This window comes from Leopardus geoffroyi, chromosome A3 (assembly GCF_018350155.1).
Source record: "Leopardus geoffroyi isolate Oge1 chromosome A3, O.geoffroyi_Oge1_pat1.0, whole genome shotgun sequence".
In the NCBI taxonomy this organism is placed as follows: Eukaryota; Metazoa; Chordata; class Mammalia; order Carnivora; family Felidae; genus Leopardus; species Leopardus geoffroyi.
In genome coordinates, this window is record NC_059336.1 from 79,084,006 (window position 1) to 79,108,288 (window position 24,283).

The 24,283-nt window shown below is 35.5% G+C and overlaps 1 protein-coding gene across 1 annotated transcript; it reads left to right on the forward strand.

Moving 5' to 3' along the window:
- Positions 1 to 11: 11 nt before the first annotated feature.
- PEX13 (peroxisomal biogenesis factor 13) lies at positions 12 to 20,008 on the forward strand. The gene is made up of 4 exons (XM_045446144.1): positions 12 to 179; positions 13,488 to 14,182; positions 14,710 to 14,835; positions 17,159 to 20,008. Exons 1-4 carry the CDS (start codon positions 88 to 90, stop codon positions 17,455 to 17,457), a joined length of 1,212 nt encoding a protein of 403 aa, XP_045302100.1. The 5' UTR covers positions 12 to 87; the 3' UTR covers positions 17,458 to 20,008.
- Positions 20,009 to 24,283: the final 4,275 nt, after the last annotated feature.

A 24,283-nucleotide genomic window follows, 5' to 3' on the forward strand; every position in this document is an offset into this window, starting at 1 on the left:
TGCCCGTTGCGCCTGGCGCGCGAGGTACTAGTGTACCCGGGCCTGGAGCGTCCCAGCGCGGACCAGGAGTGAGCGGAGGCGGAGGAGATGGCTTCCCAGCCGCCGCCTCCCCCGAAACCCTGGGAGACCCGCCGAATTCCGGGGGCCGGGCCAGGACCAGGACCCGGCCCCACTTTCCAGTAAGTGTGGGATTCTTCAGACCGCGGGTTTGGCGGGCTGGAGCGGGAACTTGGCAGGAGACGGTTGAGGCCGTTGTTGGGCTGAGGTGTCCCCTCCCCCCCTCAACCAAACCCCAACGGTGAGGGTATCAAGGTGGGGACAGGGCGCCAGTGTGGGGAATTTCGATGTCAAACAGCTGTTTCTGACTTGACGGCTCTTGGTAGGGACACTGTCCAGGGAGCCTCTGGGCGCCTCACTGGGTCCCGGTGCTTCGAAGAAAGGGGGCGGCTTCCAGCCCCTTGATGTTAGCGGGACGCCGTGACAAAACTGCTAGACCCCCTTTAAAGCGTTAGACTTTCGGTCTTCCGCAGATGAGAGTGGCTGGCACTTGCCCAGCCCCGGCTCGACTGGGAACAAAGTCTCTCCAAAGCTTTTAACAACCTCTCGATAAGTTGGTGAAAGCCCAAAAGGTCGCTTTTACGCAACTGGAACCCAAGCCTATACAACTTTGAGTTGTTTTCTAGCATAACTCAGCAACGTTTTGGATAAAGGTTTGGAGAAGCAACTTCTAAGCGGAGTTCTAAATCCAAGGCCTATGGATGGCCTTTGTGTGCAAAATAGTGTGTCATTTTTCTAAGGCCTGTGTGTTTTGTATTTGTTTTTAATCAGTGTTAAATGGATAAAAAGTTAAAATAGAACGAGAGAAGAGTTTCACAGCCTTGTCTGTTTCGTGTTGGGTGGATCTGGACATCCAAATTTAAGTGGTGACATTCGGATGTCATCACCTATCATACAGTAGGTTTACCTAACACCTAAAAATCCCCAGTATACTGGAATGTATTTCTACTGTGTTCTAAAATCTTGTAATCCTTATTTAAACGTCACGATGCTTGAACATATTAGCAACTTAATTTAATAATGACAGATACATAACAAGTAATGAGCCGTAATTATACTGTTAAGATGAGGCGACACTTTCTGCTACCTTTTTTATGAGCGATTTGACTTTTAAAAAAAGTTTGGACAGCTATTTGGAAGACAGATTTTACACCTGACATCCTGTTAAAGTTCTGTTTATGTAAAATTAACCATTTTCCCACTTTTTCTCTTTGTGAATTTTAAACACGTAGAGACCAGTAGAGAGTAAGATAATGAATACTTGTGTATTCACTCCTAGCTTTAAGAAATGTTAACATTTTTCCAGATTTGCCTCATTTTTTCATATTTTTTAAAAAATAAAAATTACAGAAATGGTTAATTCTCTCTTCTTTCCTCCTGTAACTACTATCCCTATTTGGTGTTTAATGTACCCAATTGGGTTTTCATACTTTATTTGATACTTTAGTATCTAGGTTTATATGTTATATATATGTGTGTGTACAGTATTCACTATGTTTTTAAACTTCAAATCATATGTGTGTGTATCATTTTGCAAAATGTTTTCCCCTTAAATATTATTGATTTTGAGATTTATCTTGTTCATATGTATAGCTGTAGTCCATTTTAATTGCCATAGGATATTCTATTATATAAAAACAAACTATTCTGTTGTATTAAAGTATTATATATTAAAAACTGCAGTGACCATTCGTGTGCCTTTCTCCTTGTCCACATTTCCAAGAGGCTTTCTAATAATGTTATTGGGAATAGAATTGCTTGGTAGAGGGTATGCTTATCTTTAAGTACTAACTGTTGCCAAGTTGCTTCCCAAAGTGGTTTTATACCAGATTTACATTTTCACTAGCAGGGTATTCTGTTTCTCTACATTCTTTCAAACACTTGATGATGTTATTTTTTAGTTCTGTATTTGCTAATCTAATGGATGTGAAATATTTTCATCTTTAATTTGCACTTCTCTGATTAGTAATAAGATTGTCTTTTTGAAAGTTAGACATTTGAGATTTTTCTGTTGATATCTTTGGCTCACTTTTTAATTGGCTATGTGTTTGCTTCTTAACTTGGTAAGAGTCCTTTATTCTAATTCTATACTAATTCTATTATGTTTGTTTTTAATATCTTTCAAGCTGTGGCTTGTCTTTTTGCTTTATATTTGTGTTCATTTTTGTTGTACAGATACTTTTTAATTTCAATATAGCCAAAATTTTCATATTTTATTGTTTGTGTTTTTTGTGTCTTGGCTAAGAAACCCTTCCTGTCTTAGATCAAGAAAATTTTTCTCTTATTTTCTTTTTTTTTTTTCTCTTTTTTTTTTAAGCTTATTCATTTTGAGAGGGAGAGAAACACAGCCAGAGAATCCCACGCAGGCTCCACACTGTCAACGCAGAGCACTGGGGGAGGGTGTCTGGAGGTGGGGGCGTGGATCTCACAGACAACAAGATGATGATGTGAGCCAAAATCAAGAGACTGACCCTTAACTGATTTAGCCATCCAGGCACCCCCTCTATGTATTTTTTTTTTTACATGTTCTACATTTCACATTCATATTTTTAATCCACCTAGAACTGACTTTGTTGTACAAAATCAATGCGAAATAGGTAATCTAGTTTTTTTTCCATGTGGGTAACTGTCCCAGTACCATTAATTTATATATTCTGTGCTAGTTTATAATGTCATCACATTCAATTTTCCTAAATCTGTGGTTCTGTTTGGGATTCTATTGGTCTTTCTAACCACCACAGTTTTTAATAAGTTTTGATATCCGGTATGTCAGTTACCTCTCCACATTGCTGTTCTTCATAATTGCCTTTGTTACATTTAGCCATTATAAAAAGACTTACTGTGATTTTTATTGAAACTTTATATTTTATGAAAATATGGACTTTTTGCCTCCAATTGTGTTTTGTGACTGTCTCCATGAAGTACTTTTCCATCTTTTATATCCAGCATAATTCAGACTTAATTTGTTCTGGTGGTTTGGTTGAAATTCTCTTTGTTCCATGTTGCAGTCCTGTCATTTACAAATAAGCCAGCATAGATAACCAACAATCTTGTATTGCTCTTGACTTTCATTGGAATGCTTCTCAAGTCTCACTCTTAAGTTTGATATTTGCTTTTTGGTTTTGATAGTTCTCCTTTTGAACTTCCATCTCCTTGCTCAGATTTTTATTATGAAGGAGTATTAAATATTATGAATTACTTCTATGAATTTGTTGAGATAATCGTATGTATTTTTTAAATTTTGAAATGTGATTTACTTACATCAATTAACTTTCTAATTTAATCAATCCTTAAATTTCTGGATGAACTGCTTAATTGTGATTGTAAAATACAATGCTGAATTCTGTTCTAATATTTTAAGATATTTGCATGTATATTTCTAGGTGAAATTAGCCTGTAATTTTCTTTCTTTGCACTATCCTTTTTTAGCTTTATTTCCAGGTTGCATAGGTACAGAAATTTTTCTTTTGAGTCTTATTTTTATTCCTTTATAGGTAGATTATTTTTTCCTTAGTAGTCTTTAAGATTTTACCTGATACCTTGGTCCTCTGCAACTTTATTATGCTCTGTTCAGGTATGAATATACAGACATGTATATTTTTTCCTCCTGCTCAGTAGCTACAGTGTTCATGATCACTCATAATCCTTCACCGTAAGGATTCAATCTTTCTTTTATTTTTTTCTTTTCTTTCTTTTTATTTTATTTTATTTTTCAATATATGAAGTTTATTGTCAAATTGGTTTCCATACAACACCCAGTGCTCATCCCAAAAGGTGCCCTCCTCAATACCCATCACCCCCCCTCCCTCCCCCCATCAACCCTCAGTTTTCAGTTTTTAAGAGTCTCTTACGCTTTGGGTCTCTCCCTCTCTAACCTCTTTTTTTTTTTTCTTCCCCTCCCCCATGGACTTCTGTTAAATTTCTCAGGATCCACATAAGAGTGAAAACATATGGTATCTGTCTTTCTCTGTATGACTTATTTCACTTAGCATAACACTCTCCACTTCCATCCACGTTGCTACAAAAGGCCATATTTCATTCTTTCTCATTGCCATGTAGTATTCCATTGTGTATATAAACCACAATTTCTTTATCCATTCGTCAGTTGATGGACATTTAGGCTCTTTCCATAATTTGGCTATTGTTGAAAGTGCTGCTGTAAACATTGGGGTACAAGTGCCCCTGTGCATCAGTACTCCTATATCCCTTGGGTAAATTCCTAGCAGTGATACTGCTGGGTCATAGAGTAGGTCTATTTTTAATTTTTTGAGGAACCTCCACATTGTTTTCCAGAGCAGCTGCACCAGTTTGCATTCCCACCAACAGTGCAAGAGGGTTCCTGTTTCTCCACATCCTCGCCAGCATCATAGTCTCCTGATTTGTTCATTTTGGCCACTCTGGCATGAGGTGATATCTGAGTGTGGTTTTGATTTGTATTTCCCTGATGAGGACCGACATTGAGCATCTTTTCATGTGCCTGTTGGCCATCCGGATGTCTTCTTTAGAGAAGTGTCTATTCATGTTTTCTGCCCATTTCTTCACTGGGTTATTTGTTTTTCGGGTGTGGAGTTTGGTGAGCTCTTTATAGATTTTGGATACTAGCCCTTTGTCCGATATGTCATTTGCAAATACCTTTTCCCATTCTGTAGGTTGCCTTTTAGTTTTGTTGATTGTTTCCTTTGCTGTGCAGAAGCTTTTTATCTTCGTGAGGTCCTAGTAGTTCATTTTTGCTTTTAATTCCCTTGCCTTTGGGGATGTGTCAAGTAAGAAATTGCTGCAACTGAGGTCAGAGAGGTTTTTTCCTGCTTTCTCCTCTAGGGTTTTGATGGTTTCCTGTCTCACATTCAGGTCCTTTATCCATTTTGAGTTTGTTTTTGTGAATGGTGTGAGAAAATGGTCTAGTTTCATCCTTCTGCATGTTGCTGTCCAGTTCTCCCAGCACCATTTGTTAAAGAGGCTGTCTTTTTTCCATTGGATATTCTTTCCTGCTTTGTCAAAAATGAGTTGGCCATACGTTTGTGGGTCTAGTTCTGGGGTTTCTATTCTATTCCATTGGTCTATGGGTCTGTTTTCGTGCCATCAATCTTTCTTTTAATTCAGGAAATTTTTCACTAATTATATCTCTATTGTTGAAGAAATATTCTTTCCCATCTCTTCTTCTGGGGGACTCCTATTAAACGTTGTATCAGGAATAGTTTCCACTACAAGTAATAATATGTGACTTACTGAGTTTTGGACTATAAAGACATTTCTTGTTTAGTTAACAAAAAGTCTAGAGATCTCCTAACTCAACATTGTCATTAGGAACCTATGTTTTTCCTGGCTCCCTTTTTAAATTTTTTTCTGTAAGCTTTCTGAGAGTTTGGGCCATTTCTGTATTAGTCTTTCTTCTTTGAAAGGAATCTCTTTTTTTCCTCCAGTGCTTTAAAGATTTTCCTCTTTGTTTTTGGTTTTCAGCGATTATACTTTGTTGGGCCTCAATGTAAACGGTTTCGTTTGTGTTATTTTGGGTAGGATTCATAGAGATACTTGAATCTGATTTGATGTCTTTCATTAATTTCAGAAAAGTTTCAGCCATTATCTCTTCAAATATTCCTTCGGCCCATCATCTTTTCACCCCTTTGACTCCAACAGCATATATGCTCTGTATTTCACTGTACAGCCCATACCTTATACTCCTTTCTGTATATATTCTTTTGTTACTCATACTTCATTCTGGGTATTTTCTTCGGAATTCTCTTGTAGTTCACTGATGTTTTTCTTTCAAAATGTCCAATCTGGTACTGAACCAGTCATTAAGTTCATAGTTTCAGTTATTTTAAATTCTTCAGTACCTTGTTCTTTCATGTTTTAAACAGGTAATGTTGTATGTTTTTAGCTTTTCTACTTTTTTTTTTTTAGTGGCAGGATTAGTCTGATTACCTAGAATGCCATTGCTTGAAGTGGAATTCCCCAAGTTCTATCTATATTTTCACTGTGTTCCTTAGTCTACAACTAATTTTCTTTTTGCTTCATAGTTGCAAGATAATCCCTGTGGCTGTGAGCATCATGTCTAAGCTTTGTAATGGAGTTTTCTTCATATTTACATGTTTTTATTTCATTTCAATTTTTATTTCACAGATGTCATTGCTTCATTGATGTCTATTTTAAACATATTTGCAGGGCGCCTGGGTGGCTCAGTCGGTTAAACGTCCAACTTCGGCTCACGTCATGATCTCGCGGTCTGTGAGTTCGAGCCCCGCATCAGGCTCTGTGCTGACAGCTCAGAGCCTGGAGCCTGTTTCGGATTCTGTGTCTCCCTCTCTCTCTGACCTTCCCCCATTCATGCTCTGTCTCTCTCTGTCTCAAAAATAAATAAATGTTTAAAAAAATTTTTTTAAACATATTTGCAATCCTTGTTGAGCTGTTACATGAAACTTATTTTTCCTTGAATGAATTTTCATTCTAATTGTTGATTTTTGTTAGTTTGGTTTCTTAGTGTTTTTATTTCTTCTTGTGTACGGCATTTTTGATATGTTTGTTTTGAATAGGCATTTTTGAGTTCTGTTTCCTCTCCTTTCCCTTCCATTTATCTCTCTGTGTCTAGTAGGTTTTCTATTGACTCTCCCTGCTCCTTCAGCATGCACCCTCCCATGTAAGAATCAGGTGTAAAAATGGTGGCTTAGATTAAGGATATCAAAGATGAAGTCACTGAGTCAGTAGTTGTTTCATTTCCTGATCTTGAGGCCTAGTCAGAGTCCTACCCTTCTTAGTTCTGTAACTTTCTAAAAATCTTAAACTACTGTCAGCAAGTTTCATAATCTCTTTTTAGAAGCCAAAGTGATGCATCCCAGGCCACAGCTACAAGCAGTGAATTATTTCCATTAGAAAGGAGCACTGTTAGTTTTTGTTACTTCCTAGAAGTCTAAGTCCTGGTTGTCACTACCTGATTTCAAACCCAGAATTGAGTAGGCCTGTAGCATCACCCTTCCAATCATTTTTCATTTCTGTTTGGTTTCTGTTATGTAAATCTAGATATGCCTATTTGTTCTTTTTCTTTTATCTATTATTGCTCCTACTTTAGAACAGAGCTGCTTTATGAAAACCAGGAAATAACTACACTGTTAGTCACCTGACCCTTTTTAAAGTTTGGTTCTACTTTTTGTGATGTGATACAATATGAAGTAAACATAACCCATGAATTATTCTTGCCAAAAATGTTAACATGATTCTAATTAAACCTTTAGATGCAATGTTTAATTTAACTGGAAATGTAGAGGATAGAGATATATTTAAACAACATTTTGGGAAAACACAGATTTAGAATGTAAGACATTCTAAAAGAAAACTGGCTGGACTCTTCAAAAAGTCCAGGGCATTCCAAAAAATGGAATGATTCTAATTTAGAAGAAATGAGGAGACAAACAACCAAATGCAGTGTGTGAACCTTAATTGAATTTTTGTTAAAAAAAAGCCACAACAACCTAAAAGACATTTGACTCTTAAAACTCAATGATAAAAAGGCAAGTACCGTAATTTTTCAAATGGGCAAAATATCTAAATACACATTTCTCCAGAGAAGATTTAAAACTGGCAAATAAGGGGCACCTGGGTGGCTCAGTCGGTTGAGCGACCGACTTCAGCTCAGGTCATGATCTCACGGTTTGTGAGTTCGAGCCCTGCGTCAGGCTCTGTGCTGACAGCTTGGAGCCTGGAGCCTGCTTCGGATTCTGTGTCTCCCTCTCTCTCTGCCCCTCCCCCACTCATGCTCTATCTCTGTCTCAGAAATAAACATTAAAAAAATAATAAAACTGGCAAATAAGCACATGAAAAGATACTCAACATCATTAACTGTCAGGGACATGCAAAACAAAATCACAATGAGATACCACTTCATACCCACTAGGTTGGCTATAATGAAAAAGATAAATAATAACAAGTATTGGCAAAGATGTGGAGAAATTGGAACCCTCATGCACTACTGATAGGAATATAAAATGGTACAGTTGCTTTGGAAGACAATCTGGCAGTGCCATAGAAGGTTAAGCATAGTTACTCTATGATCCACCAATTCCATGCCTAGGTATATGTACCCAAGAGATATGAAAGCGTATGTCCACACAAAAATTTGTACATAAATGTTTATGATAACATTAGTCACAAAAGCCAAAAAGTGGAAACAACACTATATCTATCAACTGATGCATAAATAAATATAACTCAGCAGGAAACAGGAATAAAGTACTGATAAATGCTACAATATGGATGAAACTTCAAAACATTACATTAAGTAAAAGTAGCCAGTCACAAAATATGTTGTATGATTCATTTACAGTAGATTCTCATTATTTGCAGATGCCAAATTTGCTAATTCTCCTCACTAAAATTTACTGTAACCCCCAAATCAATGCTCCTGACACTTTCATGATCATTCACAGACATGGATAGGGTAGCAAAAGATTTGAGTCATCTCAGATGAGATGAGCTGAGATTGAACAAAGCAACACTCCTGCTTCTTGTTTTAGCTTTAAGCTTAAAGCAGGTGTCCTTTTAACAACCAAATGGATGCCACATTTTTCATATTTTTGTTGGTGATTTTGCTATTTTAAAATGGCCTCTAAGTATAATGCTGAAGTGCATTGTTTCCCCCAGGAACAATGATTCTATTTGTTAATTAGATGTTCATAGCAAATTTATAGACTATGACTATTGCAAATAACAAGAATTAACTGTATGTGAAATCACCAGAATAGACAAACCTATAGAGACAGAAATTAGATTAGTCATTGCCTAGGATAGGGAATAGAGCAGGAAATAGGTAGTGACTGCTAATGAATGTGGGATTTCTTACTGGGATGCTAAAAATGTTCTGGAATTACTTAGGTTGGTAGTTGTACACCTCTGGTATCTCAATAAAACTGTTTGAAGACACTTGAGGGTAATGGATATGTGTTGAATTTTAATTGGATAATGATATGGAATTGTTAATTTTTAGAGATGTGAAAATGGCATTATGTTTTGTCTGAAATATCTTTGCTCTTAGGAAATAACATGTTGAGGTATTTAGGAGTAATGTATCAAGTCTGCAAGTTAATTTCAAATGGTTCAAGAATTTTTAAAAGACTAGACAGTGAGAGAAAGAAAGTTCATGTGGCAAAACAATAATAGTTGTTGAATTTAGATAGAAGGAATGAGGGTATTCATTGTACTTTCAACTTTTTTTTCTGTTTGAAATTTTTCAAAATAAAAAGTTGGGTTGGTGAGACTTTTGGCACGTTCAGCACAGAATATACATCTTTTGTTATAAGTTGTAGGTGTGTTGATTTCTCATTTTGCTGGTTGTAACAGAAGGCCAGATGGAATGTGGACACTGAATGTACTTGTATATGCCAAAAATAGCATTAAAACCAGAGAAGAGTTGGAAGAAACTTTCTTTTTTTTATTAAGTATTTACATTTAATTCCTTACAATTTTTAAACTAACATATTCATCAAAACTTATAAAAGAAGGATATATAAAGAAAAAATAATCTGTATTAATGATCTGTGTGATATATGTGTTTTAAATATTCACTAAAAAGAGACTTCAGCATAGTGGTTATATCAGTACCTTTTATATGCTAAGCACTGTAGTAGGTGATGGAGAAACAAGGATAACTCCTGCACCTATGAGGAGCTCACCTTGTAGAAGAGGCAGACACGTATACAAATGTAAGATACTGTACGATGATGGACAAAGAATTGTGGGAAGGACTTCTGATGACAGTAGAATAATTTAAGGAAAAAAAACGCTATTAAGGACAAATAGAAAAACTAGGCAGAATATAAAAACATCTGCTTAAAAACATCTGCTTGAATGCATTATAGAATAAATAAGGTAAAGATTTATGGAGCCCAGATCCAAAAGATGGAAAAAGAGAAAGATGGAAATCCACAAAGGTGAGAGTAGATTCTCATAGAAGCTGCTGCTGATTCTAAAAGAAGCAGTTTAGATGATGGGAAGCTAGTTGAAGAGCACCTTCGACAGATTCTTGGAGTATGGTTAGAGTCTAGTAGTCCTCCAAGACAGGGTGCTGATAAATTACCCATACCTTGTGTTATGACCCTAAAAAGATACATCTATCTAGATATGAGAGTATAAAAGAAGCAGACACTCCCTTACAGGAGCATGAACCCAGCTTCAGATCATCTCAATCCGTGAAATTAGATTAGGGACAATCATGGATTGATAATAGCTTTAGCAGGCTAGTTTGCCTGAAGCAAACCAGAGGATAGTTCAGAAAATAGTATCCAGAATGAAATACACCTAGAGGAAGAGAGCATCATCCAGAGTCTCAAATTCTTGCCACAATTCTTCATGTATGTCTCATGCATAAGCAAAATCAAATAGCAGGACCCAGAAGGATATTAGATAACATAAATTGAAACTAAGTGAAACAACAGATGAGAAAACAGATTTCAAAGGGACTCTAGAAATTGGAGTTACTGAACAGACTTTAACATAAATTTAAAATGTTTAATATGTTGAAGGCAATAGAAGAAAACAAGGAATTTTGGCAGATAATTGGAAACTATCAAAAGGAAAAGGAATATGCAGAACAAAAATGCAGTAACCAAACTTAGTAACTCATTGGGTTTAGCAACAGTTTAGACACTGCTACAGAGATAATTAGTGACTTAGAGCAACGTTCTAAGTGTGTTCTGTAGCTACCAAGACTGGCTGCTGTTTTCAAACTATAAATTAGCAGCCCACAAAAAGATAATGAAACTTTGGCCAGAATGTAAAGCAACATTAATACTAAGCACACTATTTAGTTCAGTTGGCATTAAGAATTCATTGATAAAGAGGCACCTGGGTGGCTCAGTTGGTTAAGCATCTGCCTTTGGCTCAGATCATGATCTCACAGTTTGTGAGTTTGAGCCCCACATCAGGCTCTCTGCTGTCAGTACAGAGCCTGCTACAGGTCCTCTGTCCCCCCTCTCTATCTGCCCCTGCCCCACTCACACACACTCTCTCTCTTAAAAATAAATAAATAAGCTTAAAAAATTTTTTTAAAAAAGAGTTCATTAATTCACATTATGGTACAAGATACTTATTTTGTGATATATTGGCCCTTTTGAATAGCAGGACCTAAAGGATAATTAGGAAGAAAATATCCAACATATTTTTGCACAAAGAGACAAAAGAGCAGAAAATGCAGAAAGGATGGGAAGAGATTTAGAGGATTAAGCAAGGTATAATTTAAAAATAGAGAAAATGAGGGGCGCCTGGGTGGCTCAGTCAGTTAAGCGTCTGACACCTCAGGTCATGATCTGATGGTTTGTGGGTTCGAGCCCCATGTCAGGCTCTGTGCTGATAGCGCTGAGCCTGGAGCCTGCTTCAGATTCTGTGTCTCCCAGTCTCTCTCTCTCTTTCAAAAGTAAACATTAAAAAAAATGTTTTTAAATAGAGAAAAGGAGTAGTCTTATAATTATACAACAATGCTTCTCAAAATATTTGTGCTGATACCTAATACCTTTATAAAATACAGTAAAAATATAACAATGTCAGATTGCTTAAACAGTCTTATTTGTTGTACTTTTCTCATTATAGGTCAGTGCATATGACTCATAAGTCAGCACTGATCGACAAACCATATTTTAAGTAGCATGATACTAAAGAAATTGAATTTGTAATTAAAATCATAATCATCTTGATAGATGTTGAGAAATCATTTGATAAATTCAATGTTCATGGTAAAAACTCTTAGCAAATAGAAATAGAAAACAAATTACTAAATTTACAATAACTCTACAGTAAACATAATAATGGTTACATGTTGAGAAATTTCCCTTTGAGATCAGAAATGAGACAAGAATGCCCATTAATCACTTCTATTCAAGATTGGACACATTTCTTAGGTGCAATACCTTCTTTAATAATCAAAACTGGGGGCGCCTGGGTGGCGCAGTCGGTTAAGCGTCCGACTTCAGCCAGGTCACGATCTCGCGGTCTGTGAGTTCGAGCCCCGCGTCGGGCTCTGGGCTGATGGCTCAGAGCCTGGAGCCTGTTTCCGATTCTGTGTCTCCCTCTCTCTCTGCCCCTCCCCCGTTCATGCTCTGTCTCTCTCTGTCCCCAAAATAAATAAACGTTGAAAAAAAAAATTTTTTTTTTAAATAATAATCAAAACTGTAAGAATTGGAAATATACCCATCATTCACATACAATATGACTGCAAATCCTTAATTGAAAATCCAGAAGAATCAAAAACAAGTTTGTTGGATACAAGCACCATATTAAAAAAAAAAATCCATTATTTCTACATAACAGTATCAAAGTGAAATTTTAGAAGACACCGTTTATAGTAGCATCAAAAAATATCAAATATACAGGAATAAATCTAAAGAAAACCTGCCACAAGGAAACTATAAAACAGTATGGAAACTTAAAGTTATTTTTAAAAACCATTATTCAGAAAAATCTTTAAAAGATCTAATAGGGCCACCTGATTGGTTCAGTTGGTTTAGTGTCTGACTCTTGATTTCTTGATTTCAGCTGAGGTTGTGAGATCCAGCCCTACATCTGGGCCTCCATAGAGCCTGCTTGAGAATTTCTTTCTTCCCTCTCCCTCTCCTGCACACTTGTGCTCTCTCTGTGTCTCTCTCAAAACAAAACAAAAACCTAATAAATGTGGGTTGAAACTCTAAATATTATAAAGATATGGTTTATCTCAAATTAACCTACAGATTCATTGTAATCCCAAATAATCTCAATAGGGTTTTTTTGTAAGTATTTTTTTAAATGTTTATTTATTTTGAGAGAGAGAGAGAAAGAGAGTGCACGCACTTGGGGCAGAGAAAGAGGGAGAATCCCAAGCAGGCTCTGCACTGTCAGTGTGGCTTGAACTCACAGACCATGAGATCATGAACTGAGCCGAAACTAAGAATCAGCCATTTAACTGAACCACCCAGGCACCCCTCAATAGGGTTTTTTTGAGGGAGAGGGTGTGGAACTTAAAGCTCTGATTCTAAAATGTATATGGAAATTCAAAGGGTCAAAAAAGCTAAAACACTCTTGAAGATGAAGAACATTGGAGGAGGACATGTTTTATTGACTACTGCTAAGACCTATTATAAAACTATAGTGATTAAGATAGTGCCATTTAGGGGCAAGGATGGACAAATACCTAGTTGTAACTAACCCTGAGAAAATAGGTTGAAGATACTGCTAATAATGCTAGCAAGTAAACAAGAAAATAGCAGAGTTTAGTCAGCTCTTTTATCTTGTTCATTTTAACACTGAGATTCTAAGCATGTAGGTATTAGAGACTAATCCTTATTCTTACCACCTCTTCAGTAGATCTGTCATTAACACTGGGTATGTAACAGGTGTTTAATAGTTACTTTGAATTTATTATGTGCTTAAGATACTATTTTGAATCTTTTTTTTTTTTTTTTTTTTTTTTTTTTTAGATCTGCTGATTTGGGTCCTAGTTTATTGACAAGACCCGGACAACCAACACTTACCAGAGTGCCCCCACCTATTCTTCCAAGGCCATCACAGCAGACAGGAAGCAGCAATGTGAATACTTTCAGACCTGCTTACAGTTCATTTTCTTCAGGATATGGTGCCTATGGAAATTCGTTTTATGGAAGCTATAGCCCTTATAGTTATGGATATAATGGGTTGGGCTATAACCGCCTCCGTGTAGATGATCTGCCACCCAGTAGATTTGTTCAGCAAGCTGAAGAAAGCAGCAGAGGTGCATTTCAGTCCATTGAAAGTATTGTGCATGCATTTGCCTCTGTCAGTATGATGATGGATGCTACCTTTTCAGCTGTCTATAACAGTTTCAGGGCTGTATTGGATGTAGCAAATCACTTTTCCCGATTAAAAATACATTTCACAAAGGTTTTTTCAGCTTTTGCATTAGTTAGGACTATAAGGTATCTCTACAGACGGTTACAGTGGATGATAGGTTTAAGAAGAGGCTCTGAGAATGAGGACCTATGGGCAGAAAGTGAAGGAACTGTGGCTTGCCTTGGTGCCGAGGACAAAGCAGCTAATTCAGCCAAATCTTGGCCAATATTCTTGTTCTTTGCTGTTATCCTTGGTGGTCCTTACCTCATCTGGAAACTTCTGTCTACCCATAATGATGAAGTCACAGGTAAGAGTAATAGGTTCAAAAACCACATAACAATCTTGAATTTTAAGAATAGATTTGTTAAATTAACGTTCTTTGTGTTCATTTGTATTTAATATTTTGATCCAATTATATTTTCAGTTAAGAACTTGAAAACTGGAAAATGAATATATAGCAAAAACAGGCTTACTGATTGGTTTATTGTTTGTTTGATGTAAGAGTACACATTGCCTGACTACTGTTTATAGGGTACTGAACTTTATGGTGTAGAGGCTACAGGTATGCATAGGACATAATTCCCTTATCTTTCTAAAACTTACTGGCAGGGATGGATAAGACAATATACAGGTAATTGTAATTTTGACCTTGAAAAAAAGGAGAAGGTTCATAATATATATCCTAGTGAGCGTATTTTTGGATTTTGCATAGTGTTAATTATAGAATTTACTTTGGCGGAGGGTGGTGCTTTTCTCTTGGCAAATAGATTTATACAGTTTACACCATAGCCAGTGAACACTAACCCTAACTTTAATTCTTAATTTGGTTTGTAGACAACACCAACTGGGCAAGTGGTGAGGATGACCATGTAGTTGCTAGAGCAGAATATGATTTTGCTGCTGTGTCCGAAGAAGAAATTTCTTTCCGTGCTGGTGATATGCTAAACTTAGCTCTCAAAGGTAACAAAACATGAATAAATTGGAATTACCCATGAATTTTTTGAATTTGTAAATGTACTATTAAAAACTGCAACAAAAGATCTTGGTCCTTGTTCGTTAACTCAGAAGTAGTTGCTAGTATTTCTCTTTTGTGTCAGTTTAGACCTTCCAGATCCAGGGACGTGGAAGAAAAATGCCCAACAGGGTTGTTCCAATAGTATTTCACTGAGATAAGGAAAGATCTTGTTTATGTATATAATCACTTATAAACTCAAAACTTGAATTCCAAACTCTGTTAATCCCCACACAAAAACATGAGATTAACACTACATGTAACAAATCTAACAACCTGAAGAAATTCTCCTGTGACATAAGTATCCTTGTCAGTCTTTAATTGCTCGGACTGGTATTGCTTTCTTTTTTATTTGACTAGTTTACTTCAGAAACTCCCAACATGAATATTTTAGGAATTACTGTCATGAAGTATTAAAGAACTTCAGCAAGGAATTTATACACATCACAGGTTTATTTTTGAACCAGGTCACTAATAGTTTTTAATGGTTCCAGGTATAATGGCCTTTTCCCTTAGCTTTCCTTAGTAAGGATAATCAGAATTTTTATGGATTTGCAAAAAAAAAAAAAAAAAAAAAAATTTGTGTGTTTGTGGGGATTCAGGTTTACTAGGAAGAGTAACATTTTGTTGGTAAAAATACTAGTGACAATAGTAACAGCTATCCTTTATAGGATAAGGCACTATATATCTTTCATTTAACTCTTATAATAATGCTGTGATGTAGGTACTATTATTATCCTGACCTTTTTTTACTTATGAGAAAACGGAGACTCAGAATAACTAAATGGGATCACAAAGCTAAGGTGTGATGGAGCTGGACTATGAACCTAGGTTTGTCTGACTTCAGAACCTGTACGTGTAACCACTTTGGCTGTTTTCCATGTGATCTATTAATGGAAACTTGAGCCTTTAATTAGTTCTAGTCATTACATAGGGAAAAAATATCTTCCATGTTCACATAATTTATTGTATAAATAATTGAAAATTTTGGATCAAATTTGCTAAATCTCTGCCTCATCCCTCATACACAAAACCTAGGCTTCTAAGTATTAGATTCATATTTTTCTTCTAGTGAAAATAGCACTTTCCTATTTTGGATTACAAAAGAGTGATTTCTTTTTAAGATTTATTGTTAGACCCATACAAATAATTAGTTTTAATCTAAATAAAGTATAAGGAAGATCAAGTGTGGTTTCTTTCAATTATAGTATTTCAGGAAAATTTTATATCTCATATTGTTCTTCCACTAATGACACCTCTTAACACTTTAGCTTTGCTTCTTTGTTTTCTTCCTTTGCCCAAAATACATTTGAGCATTTAGAACAAAATCAGTCACAGACATGGTTGATTTTAAGTGTTTTATTTATTCTCTATTGTAGAGTATTAAACATAAAAATGTTATATTGTGCCTAACTTATAGTGTTGACCTAAAACCCTAACAGTTAAACAGCTTTTTAAAGATATGAGTAATCTTTAAAATACCAAAAACCAAAATTGAATATAATAAATAAATCTTTCCTACTTTAAGCTTAGAGTACTGCCTTACCTTTTTGTCATGTGCCTAGAGATAACTGAGGTCTTTATTTTTGCCTATCTTGGATTAAAGTTAGCATTCAGTATCTTCAGAATTATTCATCACAATCACATGGAATGAATTTTGTATTTTGGCCAAAAGTTACGTAAAGAAATTTGGCTTGTATAAAGGTATGTATTTTCTATACTTCCCTGTAACTTCTATTGAGAAGGACTGAGAAATTCATTTCTTAAATTTCAGTTTAAAATATGAAAGACATGGGAGAGAGCCAAAGCATAAGAGACTCTTAAAAACTGAGAACAAACTGAAGGTTGGTGGGGGGTGGGAGGGAGGGGAGGGTGGGTGATGGGTATTGAAGAGGGCATCTTTTGGGATGAGCACTGGGTGTTGTATGGAAACCAATTTGACAATAAATTTCATATATTGAAAAAAAAATATGAAAGACAGTGATGTTAGTTTTAGCTTTTAGGAGAATTGAATCTCCTTACTCTATGAATGGACCAACTAATAATAAACTTCATGTTCTTCAAGGCTGAAAATATAGTAAGTATAAAATAAAAAGTATAAATTGTAAGAAGGGACTCTAGAACTGTTAAGCCTACTCACTTGATTTTGAATATATGTATTTGTTTATGTATTTTATTGTGTAAGTGTAACAGATCTTAATATTTTATTATTAATATTTTGTTGGACTCCAAAATGTGTTATAATTACAAGGCTGTCTTTTCTTCCATCAGAACAGCAACCCAAAGTGCGTGGTTGGCTTCTGGCTAGTCTTGATGGTCAAACAACAGGACTTATACCTGCTAATTATGTCAAAATTCTTGGTAAAAGAAGAGGTAGAAAAGCAATGGAATCCAGTAAAATTTCCAAGCAGCAACAATCTTTTACCAACACAACACTAATTAAAGGAGCCACGGCTGCTGATTCTTTGGATGAACAGGAAGCTGCCTTTGAATCTGTTTTTGTTGAGGCTAATAAGGTTCCAGTTGCACCTGATTCCACTGGGAAAGGTGGAGATAAACAAGATCTTTGATATCTTTCATGTTTGCCTGCAATTGAACTATACTTTTTAAAAATTACTTCTTACAAAGAAATTAATCTACAATCCAATGAACACATTTGTTAATGGCTATTCCAGGTGTTTTGCTGCTAGAAATTATTAAAGTTGTACACTAGTATTTTGGTCTAGTGACCTGGTTACATTTTACGAGTTCTTAGACCATGAGGGTATTTGTTTCACCTAGATTTTAAGATTATGGAGACTGCTGTCATTTTCATCTTATATAAAATCCTGTGTTTATTGAAAGAATAAGTTTGATGAACTATAGAATACACTGTTTGCTACAGTAGGGGTCATTAATGCTTTTTAAAGTTAGAGATTTGGAATTGATTTGGAATCCTCAGATAACGAGTGATAACACACAAATATGAGAACAGGCAAAAGGCTAATTTTTTTTTAACAACTTTAATTAAACTGAATAATAAAAATTTTCTGATCTGTGTTATATGCAGTCGGGTTTGCTTTAGGCAGTAATATATTTTTACTAACAATTAATACTTTTACCTTTTATTGTATTTTTAAAAATTCATCTTGAAAAGGTCTTGAAAAGGTCACTAGAAGCATGGTTCTAGAGTGATATTTAGCCCTTATAGTTTTTCCTGCTAGTAAAAAAGGCTGAAAATTCTCTTTCTTACAGATTATTTCCATTTCTTCTGATGATCATGGAATGTTTTATCCCTTTACAATATGACTAGTTTTCATCCTGGATAAATCAGAATATATGAAGGATTTACTTTCTTTTTCTCCAGCCAAGACTCAAATCCTTCAAATTTACACATTACAGTATAATCATTTCCAGCGGTAATGATTTATATCTTTTCATGGATTCTCTGCTTTTCCCTCATATAATTACTTTTTAAATTCCATATTCAGGCTGTTCTGTAAACATTGAAAACGTGTCACATTGGATACACATTCTGTTAGGTTTAGTTTTTACTACTGAGACTATAAACGCAATGCCATTTAGCATATGAAAATACTATACAACTTGTTTTATATTTAATAATGACTTTAAATGCAGTTAAACTTCACTGAATATTTAGCCATAAAATTGGAAAATCATACAAAACTGGAAAACCTAAACGTTGTGATCGTAGTACAAAATAATACTTTCAGGAATATACTTGCTGAAAGCCTGGGACTATTTGATAAAGATTTTGATTTAGTATTTTCATCTTCTTACAGACTTTATGTTGTAAATAATTCTAGAACAGTTCACACTAAAACATAGAAGATCCAGATATATACGTATATACAAATATATAGCATGGAACTTTACTAAAATCTTTTTGGGAGCCTCTCCTTTGAAATGACAATATAATAAGTAACATATAATTTAAACATATAATTTAAAATACAAATATTGACCCTGTGCAGAAAAAAATAATAAGATAGTAAAATTTATTTATCTTAAGCCTATTTTTCGGACACCGAGATACTTAGTCTTCAAGTTGAGATAAAGTTCCTTGCATATTATTTTCCATTTGTGTTCTACAATTAGAGGTTCTGGTTTTGTTAGAGTAATTTATGAAGATTTTGTCCTTGAAACAATTTTTGATAAAGCAAATAATTAAATTTGGTGTTCAAACATGTAAATTGGGGGTGCTTGGGTTGCTCAGTGTGTTAAGCGTCCAGCTTTGGCTCAGGTCATGATCTTACAGTTCACGAGTTCAAGCCCTGCATCAGTCTCTGTGCTGTCAGCGCAGAGCCTGCTTCAGATCCTCCATCCCCCTCTCTCTCTGCCCTCCACCCCTGCTCTGTCTCTCTCAAAAATAAACATTTAAAAAAATTTTTTTAAAGAAACATCTAAATTGATTGCTAGAAGTCAAGTCAAGTAGGGGTGAAATGCTGAGGCATTAAGGATAGAATTTGTGACTATTAAAGGTGCCTAGGGAGAAGAGTATAGCACAGAATGAATGACAAAAACAATTTCACTTTTCTTAGGGTATTTGTTTTTTGGTTAAGTATGCTAAATTGCAATATACGTTATCTGGTAACTATTTGTTTCTGAAAATTCCTTTTCGATTAGAATTTTGTAAAAGGAATTTAGGAAAATCAGCAGAGAAATTTTGTAGCCTTTTTTATCATGATAGTTTTAGTGTAATTTTTTAGTTGAGACTAAATGTAATGTTCACAGATCTATTATTGTTTTTAGAAACTTATTTAAGGAGTACTACTTTACAGAAATTACTAACTGAAACCAAAACATTTTCAATTAAACAGAATAAATCACAAGTTACAGTAAGAAAACAGATTTCATTTAAAAAAATTTTCTGATTGTATTTTATCAGTTTAGAAAGGAAAAGGTAAGAGGACTATAAATTTTCATGTTTTAACATTTTATGTAGGTACTTGATTCAGTCTATCTTTATGTCATAATTATATGTTTACTTGAATATAGCTGTCTTTTATCTTCTGCTTTCTTTGATGGAAAAAAGAACAGAAATTGTTCTTCAGTTAAAATTTCATTTTGAATAGATTGTGAAGTTACTTTTACTGGACAAATAAAAGTATATTAAACTTGGTTGACATTTTTTGAAGATAAACTGTTAACTCTTTGCAGGTTGAAATTAATATAAAAAGTCTCTATTTTTCTTCATATCATTGTATATATTAACTACTGCAAACCAATTTGTTCTATTTCCTTGTGATGTAAAGAAAAATATCAGATTTACATTTATATAAAAATAAAAACCTAAAAGGTTATAAATACAAGACCACAAATCTAGGTTTTGGGAGATCTATTTGCTAGTCTGGTTACCACTATGAACTTACTGCAAGATTTAGCTCACAGTATTTTTCAGTTTCCTCACTGATAACATGGGGCATAGCTGCTACATCTGTCTCACGTGAGAGTACTCCTTAAAAAATATAAAGCAGGGGCGCCTCGGTGGCTCAGTCAGTTAAGCATCCAATTTTGGCTCAGGTCATGATCTCCCAGTTTGTGGGTTTGAGTCCCACGTTGGGCTGTGTGCTGACTCAGCCTGGAGCCTGCTTTGGATTCTCTCTCTCTCTCTCTCTCTCTCTCTCTCTCTCTCTCTCTCTCTCTCTCCCTCTCTCTCCCTTTCCCCCCTTACCCCACTCACACTCTATCTCTCGCTCTCAAAAATAAACAAACATTTTTAAAAATGTAAAGCAAAATCAAAAGTACAATGTTACAGCAAGTATATGTTTTGTAAATTTTTCTGTGTATATTGAAACTTTTTACATTCTGTAAAAATGTCACAAAGGATTTATATCCATCTAGAATTTCAGAATCACATATACTTAATTAAAAATCAAAATTTGCGGGGGCGCCTGGGTGGCGCAGTCGGTTAAGCGTCCGACTTCAGCCAGGTCACGATCTCGCGGTCCGTGAGTTCGAGCTCCGCGTCAGGCTCTGGGCTGATGGCTCGGAGCCTGGAGCCTGTTTCCGATTCTGTGTCTCCCTCTCTCTCTGCCCCTCCCCCGTTCATGCTCTGTCTCTCTCTGTCCCCCAAAAAATAAAAAATAAAAAAAAAGTTGGAAAAAAAAAATCAAAATTTGCGGGGCGCCTGGGTGGCTCAGTCGGTTAAGCGTCCGACTTCAGCTCAGGTCACGATCTCGTGGTCCGTGAGTTCGAGCCCCTTGTCGGGCTCTGGGCTGATGGCTCAGAGCCTGGAGCCTACTTCCGATTCTGTGTCTCCCTCTCTCTCTTCCCCTCCCCCGTTCATGCTCTCTCTCTGTCTCAAAAATAAATAAACTTAAAAAAAAATTATTAAAAAAAAAATCAAAATTTGCTTGTACTTATAACTTTGCCTAAAATGCATTTTAAAATTATTTTGCTGAATACTAGAACTGCCTAACTTAGAAAAAACACATTGGAATATTTATTCAACACAAGAAGTTTTGTTTTTTCAGCATTGCCTTGACATGTTCTTTCGTATTAGTTTTTTATTGAGCTTATCTTATTTGGAAGAATGAACTGTTTCTTTTAAACTCAGCAAATGCATGAATCCTTTGGGATACTTATTATGCTTCATGAATAGTTTTTCACATTTAAAGAAATAATGTTTAACTTAAGGCTTAATGTTTTTGCTCATGTAAAATGAGTGTTTTGGGTTGTGAGGATCTCAGGTGTTCAGAATTGAGTCAGTCATTGATCATACTCTTTATTAATGACACCAATATCATTGGTCTAGAAAGGCTACACTTTTGTTCTGTTTTATTTCACCTTTATTTTCTTCCTCTCCTACCTGCTCTTCCGTACTCCTTGTTCCCTACTAAATGTTTATCCTTCCAAGCCATTTTCCAAATTTTGTATATATTTCCTTAAAAAACTATGTTTTTTAAAACTATATATTTAATATGTGTTCTATATAAATGATAATGTGGTATGAATCTATTTTGCTTCTAACTTTCTTAAAATATTAAGTTTTATGACCTACTCATGTTACCTTATATGACGTGCTTCTGACTGGTGCATATTATTATACTGCATTCACATACCACAGCTGATCTTTTCCTCTAGCCACAGATACTTAAGCTCTCAGCTGTTTCCCCTTCTACAAACTTGTACGTGTCTTCCTATGAAACTGCCCTGTCATCTGTATGGGATATATGTCCTAGAGTAGAATGCCTCGGGTTGGGGGTATATGCATATGTAATTTCAGTTAAGTAATGCTGCATTGTTTTCAGCAATGGTTGCACCATTTTACACTTGGACCAGCAAAACATGAGGATTACATTTTATCTGCCTCTTCAGCAGTACTTGATATATTTGATTTTTTGTGAAGCTGATATGTGAAACTGTGTTTTTGTCTTAATCTGCATTGTCTGATTACTAATGAGGGTAGGCATATACTTTTTTGGTTTTCTGTTCTTTGGAAAATACTATATTGTACTTATAATTTGCCCTTTTTTTCCTATTAAGTTTTTATCTTTCTTGCTGATTATGTAGTACACGAAACTTTTTATAGAGTCTAGACGTGTTATTGTCAGGTTCAGACATTGGAAATAACTTGGTCTTGTCATTTGTTAATTCTTGTGTTTGGTGTCCTTCATGGAATAGAAATCCTCAATTTTCCCAATTGTGCTTTTTAGGTCTTGTTCTTCTCAGTTTTATAGTTTCACCATTTACATTTAGGCCTTTAGTTTAGTTGGAATTTATCTTTGGATGTAGCATGTGGTATGAATCCAACTTTTTCTCCGGCTAGTCATAAAAGGGAATGGGTTAACAAAATCCCTTCTCTCTATGTATGGGGAAATTATTTTGGTTTTACCTTCTCCTTAGCACAATTTCCTTGGAAATCTATTTTTTTTTAATTTTTTTTTTCAACGTTTATTTATTTTTGGGACAGAGAGAGACAGAGCATGAACGGGGGAGGGGCAGCGAGAGAGGGAGACACAGAATCAGAAACAGGCTCCAGGCTCCGAGCCATCAGCCCAGAGCCCGACGCGGGGCTCGAACTCACGGACCGCGAGATCGTGACCTGGCTGAAGTCGGACGCTTAACCGACTGCGCCACCCAGGCGCCCCAATTCCTTGGAAATCTATTAAGATAAATATGGAATGCCAACTACTTACCCAGCAAGATTTTTGTGTTGTACCAAAAACAAAAAAACAACACAGGCTTTGAGAATTCTCAGAGAAAGGGAAGACTGTAACTGAGCTTGTTCCTCATTGCAGAGACTTGGAACCTACCATCAGGGATTTTTACAAGATAGTGGTTCCTGTGGCACATGAGGCTTACCTAAGGAGAATGCCCTTCTCTACATGATCTATGTACTATGGTATATCCTGCCAAGCTAAGTGACCTTTGTGCTGAGCTATATCCTTTTGGGTCTTGTGAATGTCTGCTGGGCATGCAGGGTAGGATGGTAGTCCATTTTTCTAACCATTACCAAATAATCCACATCTTCCCCCATTTCATTACATACCAAGTTCCTATAAACATGAAACTTTGAGGCTCTCTTATCTTCTATTGATATATATCAGTTCCTTTCTTTCCCAGTACAACACTGTCTTACTTAACGTTACTTGGTAATATGTCCTAATATATGATAGGTGAATCTATTTTGCCCTACTTTGTGAAAATTACATTAGCCATTTGTGGGTTTTTATTCAGCTTAAGTTATAGTATCAGTTTATCAAGTTCCCTTTTTTAAAAAAGCTGCTGAGATTTTGGTTGGAATTACATTGAATATAGAGGTTAATTTAGAAAAAATTGACATACGGTTAAATAATCCCATTCATGAACATAATTTCCCCATTTATTCAGGACATTATGTGTATGTGTGCTTGTTGGGTTTTTGTTTGTTGTTTTGGCTGTTCCTAGGGATTTTATAAATTATGTTGCCATTGACAATGGTGTCCTATTATTTCTGGTACAGAGAAATGTACTGAACTGAGTATGTTGATCTTGTATTTGCAGCTTTGAAGAATGCTTATTAGTTCTAATATTGATTCTCTTGGATTGTCTATGTAAATGCAAATAATGACAGTCTTATCTCTTCCTTTTTAGTCTTTGTGCTTAGCATTCTCTTTATTGCCCATCTGTTTTTGACAGTGGCTGTGGTAGCAGGCATTTTTATTTTTTTCTACCTCAGATTCTAAAGTTGCTCTATTAAATGTGATGTTTACTGTGAGACTTATGCTAGTCTTTTATCCAAAGAAGTTCCCTTTCATTGCTGTTTTAAATCTGCATTTGTTTAGATTGTCTTTTGACTTTTCACCTCTAGTAATAGTAATTGATGAATAATATTGATTTTCTGATATCAAACCATTCTTGCATTCCTTCTGGGTACTATTTTTTTTCGATGAAATAATTTGTTTTACCAAA